Raw genomic sequence first — 11,710 nt, 5'->3', positions numbered from 1 at the left:
AAAACTGTGGCAGCTTTTTAAAAACCGACCATATTTGATCGATTTTTTTTTAAAAAAATATATGTATATTTTTAAAATTTATTATTATTTTATTAAAATCAAAAAAAATATTTTAAAATAAAAATAAATCGACCACAAGTGGTCGATTTTTTTTTAAATTACTTAATTAATTTTAATAAAACCAACCACAAGTGATCGATTTTCTTTAAATTAATTAATTAATTTATTAAAAAATGGTCGATTTTTAATTGAATTAATTAATTAATTTAAAGAAAAAAGGACCACATGTGGTAGGATTTTTGTAAAAAAAAATTAAAAAAGGAACCACATGTGGTCGATTTTTTGTAAAAATTTTCAAAAAAAGGAACCATATGTTGTTGCTTTTTTGTAAAAAAATTCAAAAAAACCGACCACATATGGTCGATTTTTTTGATAATTTTATAAAAAAAAAATATTAAAAATTTCCAAAATACAAATATTAAAAATCAAATTATTTACAATACACCAATCATTTACAACATTAAAAATCAAATCAAATTATTTACAATACAGCCCACCAATCATTTAATATACAATCAACCAACCACCATAAGAATACAAACATTAAAAATCAAATTATTTACAAAATTTATCCAGGTTCTAAATCCAAACTATAAAACATACAAAAGACTAAAAACTACAACTCATCATCCGCATCTTCATTCTCAGCCTCAACCATTCTATTATCAATATTTCGTTGATATATCGAGCTATAATCAGGTTCCATCTACACAATCAATCACATTCAAATAATTAGTTCAAGTCACAAAAGTTCACATTTTAAATACTTACACCTAAACATTTTCAAGTCACTAATTCACTTCACAAGTTACCAAACTAAACTTAATTCAAAATGAAAAGTTCACGTTTCAAATACGTACACTTAAACATTTTGAAGTAACTAATTCACTTGTCAAGTAACCACAATTTACTAAAATCAAAATGCAAGTTCACATTTCAAGTACCTAAATTCAAAACAAAAGTCACTAATCCATAATTCAAGTACCTAAACATTTTCAAGTTACCAACCTAAACTAATTTCAAAATAAAAAGTTCACATTTCAAGTACCTACAAATAAACATTTTCAAGTCACTAATTCACTTCACAAGTTACCAAACTAAACTTAATTCAAAATGAAAAGTTTACATTTCAAGTACCAACACTTGAACATTTTTAAGTCACTAACTCACATCTCAAATGACCACACTTAACTATATTCAAAACACAAGTCCACCTTTCAAGTAACTACACTTAAAAAATTTTGACTCACTAATTCACTTCTCAAGTGACCACACTTAACTAAATTCAAAACACAAGTCCACATTTCAAGTACATACACTAAAACCTTTTCAAGTCACTTATTCACTTCTCTAGTGACCACACTTGACTATATTCAAAATACAAGTTCACCTTTCAAGTAACTACAATTAAACATTTCAAGTCACTAAGTCACTTCACAAGTTACCTAACTAAACTAAATTCAAAATGAAAAGTTCACATTTCAAGTACCTACACTTAAACATTTTTAAGCCACTAACTCACTTCTCAAGTGACCACACTTAACTAAACTCAAAACACAAGTCCACATTTCAAGTAGCTACACTTAAACATTTTCGACTCACTAACTCACTTCTCTAGTGACCACACTTAACTACATTCAAAACACAAGCCCACCTATCAAGTAACTACACTTAAACAGTTTCGATTCACTAATTCACTTCTCAAATGACCACACTTAACTAAATTCAAAACACAAGTCCACATTTCAAGTACATACACTTAAACATTTTCAAGTCACTTATTCACTTCTCTAATGACCACGCTTAATTAAATTCAAAACACATGTTCACCTTTCAAGTAACTACACTTGTACATTTTCGACTAACTAATACACTTCTCAAGTGACCACACTTAAGTAAATTCTACACATTCATGACAATTTATATGTCAAAAGTCAAAACTTTATTTACCTATTAACTTTGTAGGTCTAAAAACTTAATGTTACTTCCTATTATTGTGTAACTCTCTCATTACAACTTTCATTAATCATATTCTTGCAAATTTGTACCCATTAACACAAAAAGATAATGCACATTAATAATATAATTTCTTCAATATTAAAATGTACACCAATAATAAGTTAACCAGTAAACTTCCATAACAAAACTAAGATTAACATACAAAACATTACATCCTCAAATTAATGTCACTGATCCATTGAGCATTCAAGAAGCATTATAAAGCAAAAAAAGAAAATCAAGTTACTCTTAGTCAAACTTATTCTAGTCTAATAGTAGGTGTAAAATGAAGCAAACTTAACATCACGTAATCAATGAAAATGTATATTCCTTGAGGCATTGTTAAGATTAATAAAACTATCTCAATGACTCTAAAATACTCACCAAAATAGATTTCAGGATAAATTTATTCATATTATGATACATGGAAGGCAACCCAAACTCGTAAGATCAAAGTTTAAATAATCCCAGGCCATAAATTTTTCTGCTAATACTATTTTAACTTAAGGAATATAACATTAGCTATATCTTACATAGTACTATTTCCTTCAATTCAAGATTACTTAAAATGTCAATTCAAAATCAAAAACAAAAACTCTCAATCTCAAGATTACTATAAATAACAAAACTGAAAATAACGAAAAATGATAAAGCAGCAACTAGAAATCAATCAAGGTAAGAGAGCTAACGGAGAGAAGAATAAGGGAGAGCGGAATGGCGGTGGAACGGTTGACACAGGTGGCTTTTCGCCGGTGGTAACTCCGGCTCTCGATGGTGGCATCCACCGGTGCTTTGCCGGTGCTATCTCGATGGCGGCATCTACTGATGCTTGACGGTGCTGGTTCGGTTGATGGCTGCATGGGAGCGGTTGGCGGCATCGATGGTTTTGTTGGTAAGGGTCACCGACCGGAGTGGTGGAACGGGGGTGGGAGGGACCTTAGAGAGAGAGAAAGGATAGAGAGATAAGAGAGACGATTATTTTTTAGTGAGAGTTAGGATTATGGTTTGTTCAAATTGGCTAAAATTGACGTTAACTGAATACAAATTGGCTAAAATTTAAATAAATTTAAAAAAAATTAATTTAAATTAGGCATTTATTTTAATAAATGTAATAATGACTAAAAAATAATAAGATGTTGATATAAAAATAAACTACGCGTGTAAAATTAATGTTACGTAAAATTATTTTATAAAATTGTCGAAAAATAATAATGATAATAACAATAAATAGACGACATATTTGTAAATCATGAGTGTGCATATTTATGCGAAGAAAAAAAATTAATAAATATTAATGAAATTACATAAAATATTGTATTTGAATTAATAAATGATCGAAATGATACTAATAATAAATTGAATAAAACTAGGCTAAAATTGATATATTGTGGTACAAAATTAGGTGTTAACATCAACTGTTGGATCAATTTTAATCAACAACTGAGATTAAAATTACTTTAAAAAGGGGTCAAAAATGGAATTAATATCAATTTGGTTAAAATTAACATTAATTGTGTACAAAATGGCTAGAAAATAAACACATTGAGAAATTAAATTGAATTGAATTAGACCCGCTATTTTAATAAATGTTATAATAATGAGAAAAATGATAAGACATCGATATCAAAATAAACTAAGCATGTAAAAATAATGTTATATAAAATTATCAATGTAGTAATAATAAAGACAATGCATTTGTAAATTGTGAGTTATGAATTGGCATAATTGAGTTATAGAATACGCAAATTTTAAAAATGATTGTTATTTCAATAATAATAAATAATAATAATAATAATAATAATAGTAATAATTAAAAGATCCGATTGCTGTCGTTTTTCCATAATATGTTCTTGTCCTCACCAACAATTATGAGTGTGCATGAATATTTATTTTAAAATTGTCGATAATGATGATGATGATGATGATAATAATAATAATAATAATAATAATAATAGATAATGTATTTTGTAAAATAATTGTGAGTGTGCATGTTTATGAAAAAATAATAAAATACTATATTTGAATTGATAAATCATAAAAATTGGTAATAAAAAGTAATAAAATAATTTATTTATATTTTCAATTGGATTATCAGTTAAATAGATTCAGTTATCTAGATTTTGATTACTGTATACGTCACTACACGAGATATACAGTTATATACATATATTCGATTGGCTATCATGCTTCCAAATACGTACTACATACATCGATCAAATACACCATTTTATTACCCCATAATATACATCGGTTAACTTATCTTATGTTATTATACCTTAAACAGTATACTATATATCACCTTGATCGACCACGTGATATCAGTATATTCAATATATAACTTGATATATTTTGTTAGCTTTAATTTTAACTATGTATTACGTACATCACTACACAATATATATATATATACATACATGTACATACATATACATACCTATACAGACACACATGTACACACTATCGACTATCAAGTTTCAAATAAGTACTATATACATCACATACGTACACGAGTATATTACCCCATAGTATAATGCAACGTATTTCATATACATACTTGACGAGTTATCGACTAATTTAATTATTAACTTACATTAATATAACTTCAACGTACAGTATATTATTAATTGAGATAATACATCGAAACACCCCTGAACTTGTTAGCAAAACTTACTTTAGACCCTAAACTAATCGAGCAATTATTTACCCCCTTATGAACTTTAAAGTGTATTATTTTACCCCCTTAAGAGCTGGCGTGGCGAAAAACAAATAAAGGCGTGTTTTAGTGGAAAAAAAAGTATAAAATTTTTTTAGTGGGGCCACTTTAATATTTTTACACATTATTTTTTTTTCCTTCTTCCTCACACCCCACCACCCCTATTTCTTCTTCTTCCTTTATTTCTTTTTTTTTTCCACTTCTATTCACCAAAATCTTCAATCAAATACAGAATAATAAAATACAAAAATAATACAAAAATAAACTTTCATATAAAAATAAAAAATCAACAAATTAAACTCAAAAAATACATAAAAGTCATTGTGCAAAGCACAACACATGGCGTTAGTCTTTGTCACTCCCTTCTTCTACTTTCCAAACTGAAACTTTTTTTTTTTTAGTTCATAGGCTTCTCTCTTCCCCATTTCCAACACAAATCGACGATCCCTACCACTTAATTTTCGATCACCGCTATCAATTTTCAACTATAAACAGTTAATCAAACAGGTCTCCACTATGTATAGTGTTTTTATTTTTGAGTTCGTTTTTCTTGATTTGGGTATTTTTTTGCTATGTGTTTTTCAAGTAGATTCTGAAGTTGATTTGTTTTGTTGGGTATTGATCTGTTTTGTTGTTTTGGGTGATCGTTGAAGTGTTCAAGATTGAATTTTGATTGGTTTTCTTGATGTGGGTATGGTTGGTTATCTTGGTTCAAGATCCGTAGAACGTCAATTTGTGTTGGAGGGGGGAGGGGGTTGTGAAGAAGAAAGAAAGGGGGATATATATATATATATATATATATATATATATATATACATATATATATTTTACTTTTTTTAAAAATATATATAAAAATAGTATGTGTGTGGATTTTTTTTTTTAAATTCTAATTTCTTATGTGGCAATGACATAGCACTGATGTAGCGCTGATTTGGCAATGACATGGCGCGTGTGTAGTGCACTCTCCGTTGTGATAGTGGAATTTTGATTTTGAGGTTGAAATTAATTTACTTAAAAGTTGTTAAGGGGGTAAATAATTGTCTGATTAGTTTAGGGTCTAAAGTAAGTTTTGCTGACAAGTTGAGGGGTGTTTCGATGTATTATCTCTTATTAATTTGATCGTTTTAAATCAAGGTATTCAATATGTTTGGATAGATTCTGGTAGTTTTTGACTACATAGTTCATCGATCACTACATCATATATATATATATATATATATATATATATACACACAAACAAACATACATATACACATTATCGACTATATTAAGTTCTAAATACATACTATACACATCACATTACATACACGGGAATATTATCCATTAACATAATGCGACGTATTTCATATACATACTTTGATGAGTTATCGATTAATTTGATTAGCTTACATTAATATAACTTCAACGTACAGTATATATTATTACTTCAATTGTTTCAAATCATCACATACCCGATTTAACTATCCCATAATAATATACAACGTACTTCACAGATACTCAGTTGAATTATCAATTGGTTTATCTTATGTCATTAGTATACCATCGTTATATAATATGTATATATTATATATATACCTATACATACACACACATATACACACTATCGACTATATCAAGTTCTAAATACGTACTATATACATCACATAAGTATACGAGTAGTATACTATCCAATAATATAATAAGATGTATTTTATATACGTACTCTGATGAGTTATCGATTGATTAGATTAGTTTACATTAATATAACTTCGACGTACAGTATATTATTACTTCTATCGTTTCAAATCATGGTATTCAGAAATATGTTTGGATAGATTCTACTAGTTTTTTACTACATCGTTCATCGATCGATCACTACGGTCATATATATATATATATAGATAGATAGATAGATATATACATACATACATACATACAAACTCTTAAATATTATATTACCTCATAATAGAACACATTCATTATATTTACATACATACATACATACATACATATACTATATTACCTCATAATAGAACACATTCATTATATTTTGATGAATTATCGGTTATATAGGTACGTTACATTATTATAACTGCAATAGTAGCATAATATCATTATCTCAACGGTATGATATATATACATATTCATTATACAAAAATTATGCATATTTAACGTTATATAACGTATATACAAAGGAAAATATTTATTTTATTTATTGAAATATAAGTAAAAGATTATGTTTAACATAATTAATTTATTTTATTTGGTATATTTTTAGTATAATTTTTTTACAAAATTTAAGATTGATAGATTTTTATTATTATTATATTGGTTATTGACTATGTGTAATCACTAAGACATTTAAAAAATATATATATTTGATTTTACATGTAATTATTTTTTTAATAAAAATCGACCACAAGTGGTCGATTTATGAAAATTATTATTTTTTAATTTTTAATTAAAAAGCGACCACTTGTGGTCACTTTTTTAAATATTTTAAATTTAATTGTTAAAAAATACCAACCACAAGTGGTTGATTTTTGTATTTTTTTATTTTTAAAATGAATAATAATTAATATAAAAATTATTAAAATTAATATTTTGAAATTTTAAAATATAAAACCTACCATTTGTGGTCGTTTTTTGGAAATTATTTTCGTTTTTATTTTTTTTAATTAAAAATCGATCACTTGTGGTCGTTTTTTTAAAATATTTTAAATCTAATTTTAAAATAATATCGACCACAAGTGGTCGATTTTTAATTAATTATTTTAAAAAAAAATCGATCACATGTAGTCGATTTTTTAAAATTTATTTATTTTATAACCTTTTTTATACAATGTGGTCGGTTTTTGTATTTTTTCATTTTATTATTTTTAAAATAAATAATAATTAATATAAAAATTATTAAAATTAATATTTTAGAAGTGGTCGGTTTTTGAAATTTTTTTTTTTTTTTTTAATTAAAAACCGACCACTTGTGGTTGCTTTTTAAAAATATTTTAAATCTAATTTTAAAATAATACCGACCACAAGTGGTCGTTTTTTAATTAAATATTTAAAAAAAAAAAAAAACGACCACATATGATCGGTTTTTTTAGATTTATTTATTGTGGTCGCTTTTTAAAATTTATTTATTTATTAACTTTTTTTATACTTTTTGTATTTTTTCATTTTTTTTATTTTTAATATGAATAATAATTAATATAAAAATTATTAAAATTATTGTTTATGAATTTAAAACTGACACTTGAGGTTGGGTTTTTCTTAAAAAAGAAATATTTAAAAAAAAAAAAAAAACCGACCACTTTTGCGACCACATTTTCGTGATCGTTTTTTTGTGGTCGAATTTGTTGTTTTTTTTTTTTTTTTAGTGAAACAGTATTCAACACTTATGCTAATCAGAATCCAACTAGAAATTAGGGTTAATTGATATTCATAAAAAAAAATTAGGGCTTTAATACATGATAGTTTAAGCAAATCAGCAACTACAAATCACAAAGAATCGAACATAAAATCTCAATCAAGATTTGTTGGTTTCAAATCTAAAAGTCTATCAAAGAAAAACAGAAAAAGGGCTAGAGAATTGAAATTGGACACAAAAATTTCAACACATAATCAAACCTGTGAATGGGTTCTTGAGGACCCATTAATTTCCGGCGAAGACAGGTCAGCGGCGGCAGCTGCGAGGAGTTGCTGGTCGTTGGGCTTCCGTCTATGGAGTTGTGGTGCGGCAATAGTGCGGAGTAGAAAAAGGGGGAGGCTAGAGGTGGTTTTCTCGCCGGTGATGTGGAGGAAGCAGTGGACTAGTTGTAAGGTGGTGACATTCTTACCGGCCATGGAAGGCTGGTGGTAAAGCAAAAAATAGCGATGAGGGAGGATGTAAGCGGCGATCGATTCATGATCCCGATGGTGTGACGAACTGGGGCAGCTCGTCGGTGTTTTGGGGCAAAAATTGCAGCTGGCGGCGATTTTGATGCTGGTGTTCTGACTGAGGTGATGGAGGAGAGGCCGGCGACGGGTTCGTCGGTGGTGGAGCGACGACGAGTGAGGTTGAGAGCTAAAAATTAAATGAAAATGAGAAAGTTAAATTGAATTGAGCTGCAATTAATAAATATAGTAATATAAATTAATAATAAAATAAATAAAATTATTATTTTTAAATTGATTATGAATAAATTATGTACATAAAATTAACGATATGTAATATATTATTTTAAAATCTACGATAATAATAATTTGAAATAAATTAGATATCAATAAATTATTAATACAAAAAGTAAAATTATTAAAATAATAATAAATAAAAATAATAATAGAGATTAGGTGTTTATAAATTATGAGTATATTCATGGAAATAATTTAATAAATATTGATAAAGTTATGTAAAAATTATTATATTTAAATTAATAAATTATATATACTATATAAAACATAAACTTAAATAATAAAGATAAATTGCATATTTAAAATCATGAATGTGACACGTCGGTATTTATTTGATATCAAGATAATATGTAAAATATATTAATATTTGAAAATCAATAATTTTGGTAAAATAGCAGCTTAAGAAGAGTATCGGAAGGTTAAACTTGGGTGTCAACATCTCATACTGAAAAATATACCGACTTATCCAATGCTGATGTTTTTATGATGGAGTCTCCAACCAAATTTAAAAAGGTCAATCTTCGTGCAATCATGTTTGAGCATATGCACAAAGTGGTGACCTTAAAGGATGGGAAACATGGACTTGCTTATGGGTCTATGTTGAACAAAATGTTTGAGTACTTCAAAGTTCCGCATAATAAAGGCATCAAAGGATCCTCTAAGCAAATATTTACCTTGTTAATATTGGAGGATAATGAATATGTGGAATGAAAGGGTATCTCAAAGTCAAAATATGTTATTTCAAAATTGATCAGTATGCAAACCAGGTTAACTAGCAAGTTGAAGGATATGATTGTCCTTGTCTCTAAAAATGATGCTGAAATTGCCAACCTAAAGGTTGCTCTACTAAAGGCGAATGTAAAGGGACTCAATGCTACTGAAATACTTCGTGATGAAAATGATGCCTTAAAGGCAAGGGTTCAAGTTCTGGATGCTAAAGTAGAGGACATGACTCAACAAATTTTAAAAAAATTACATGCTGTCTAGAGTGAGTGTATGACCCTCTTTCTCTGCCAACTACCTGGCCCCTACTCCTAAGTCTTATCTACCTAGTCCTTCCTATGTCTGTTTGTCTGTCATTTTTTGTCTCTCTTCCCTTTATGTAGCATATGTTTTCTATCTAGTTTTTATTGCTTTTCATTAGGTATGTGTATGGTTCTCTCATCACTTATGGATTATGAATGTTTTGTGTATTGATGTTATCATTTATTTTTTTATTTCTTCTCTTTACACTCATGTCAGTGTTGCCTCAATGACCATGCATTAAAGTTTTATAATTTTAATCTGCTTGGTTTGTTGTTTCTCTATTTGATAATGTCAAAAGAGAAAATAAGAGGTTTCAATCTGTAATTTGGTTAGGAGGAGTTTCTAATTAAGAAAACGTAGGTGGTGTATGGGCACAGTTTCAGGGAAAACATAGGTGGAGTGTGGAGTATGGTATCTATTTTAGAAGGAAGTCATGGGAATATGCCCATATAGGTTTGTCATCATCAAAAAAAGGAAAATTGTTAAGTCCTTAATTTTGATGATGGACAATTTATTGTAGGGACCTAGTCCCTATAGAGATGCAGTGTGAATCTTATGATGAGTACATACCTCCAAGGTTCAGGTTCGATTGCGTGTACACTTCGCTATGGTCAACATTACAGTTGTGTGTATACTTCTGGTAAAAGGTTGGTGGACACAATTATAGAGACGTTTCAACCTTTTTCACCTCAACCAATGAGAAGAGTCCTTAGGTTTAATGTGTCATATATATATATATATATATATATATATATATATATATATATATATATATATTCTAAATGATGGACAATGAAAACCTAGCTTTCAATATACAAAAAATTCTTACCTAACTGAGTGAAGGCTCTTGTTCACAATCAAAGTCTTACCTGCAACAGGAACTGCTCGACAAAACTTGTTTTGTTTTTAGTTCTTGTTGTACTTAGTCTTTGTGCTCCTGTTCTTGAGGAGAAAGCCTACTCTTTCTAGCAAAGTTGTTTTAGATATTCTTGTAAGGATCATTTACATGTTGATGACAATGTAAGTTGAACATCCTAAGACTAGAGTTAGTTTATGCACCAAGTCGACTGGAGTTAGTTGTATTAGTTTGTAGCAGTAGAGTTATTGCTAAGGAAAGCATTGTAATATAATCATTGCAAGATGTCTAAGGATTAGGAGTCTAATTCTTGCAACTACGGGGTCTGTATTCAATGTTGCTTAAAGATAATGAAGTGGTTGAGAAATCCTACGAGGTACGACATGGTTTTACTCTTTTGAGCAAGGACATTTCCACGTAAATATCTTGTGGTCTTTATTTTCTGCGCTCACTCATCTTTGATCATTATTACCGTTTACTGTAAAAGTGTTCGAGAGCCTGGTCCTTAGTTAGGTGGTCAACACTTAGCTTTTTTCACAATGACTTCAATTTAATAGCTTGAAAAATATTATGTATATCAAAGGCAGTAGATGAGCTGAATTTGATTGATTATTATAATTAGAACGAGGCTGCAATTCTCAAGTTACTCTAGGCAATATTTTTCAAGAAGGAGACATTAAGAATTCAATAAATACATAGTTTTGACATATGAAATTAGACCTTTGGAAACATTTCAACACCAAGGCAAGCTTGTTGGCTTGTTATTAGCAAAATCTTTGAAGCACGTACTTGGCTGGGAAATGAAAATATTATAACATAATTGTAACGGTGGATTTATACTGGCAAATCGTTATAAGGAAGGCTCACAAAGCTTTCTTTCTAGTTTATGTCAAAGTTCATCGGAAGAA

General features: G+C 28.4%; 1 protein-coding gene across 1 annotated transcript; it reads right to left on the bottom strand.

The window, feature by feature from the left end:
- Window positions 1–454: 454 nt before the first annotated feature.
- On the bottom strand, window positions 455–8,874 carry LOC107851682. The gene is made up of 2 exons (XM_016696761.2): window positions 8,378–8,874; window positions 455–766 (listed from the first exon to the last, which is right to left on the bottom strand). Exons 1-2 carry the CDS (start codon window positions 8,591–8,593, stop codon window positions 677–679), a joined length of 306 nt encoding a protein of 101 aa, XP_016552247.2. The 5' UTR covers window positions 8,594–8,874; the 3' UTR covers window positions 455–676.
- Window positions 8,875–11,710: the final 2,836 nt, after the last annotated feature.

The sequence above is a fragment of the Capsicum annuum genome, chromosome 12 (assembly GCF_002878395.1).
Source record: "Capsicum annuum cultivar UCD-10X-F1 chromosome 12, UCD10Xv1.1, whole genome shotgun sequence".
NCBI lineage: Eukaryota > Viridiplantae > Streptophyta > Magnoliopsida > Solanales > Solanaceae > Capsicum > Capsicum annuum.
The sequence above is the reverse complement of the archived record's forward strand: the minus strand, read 5'-3'. Positions and strand labels throughout refer to the sequence as shown.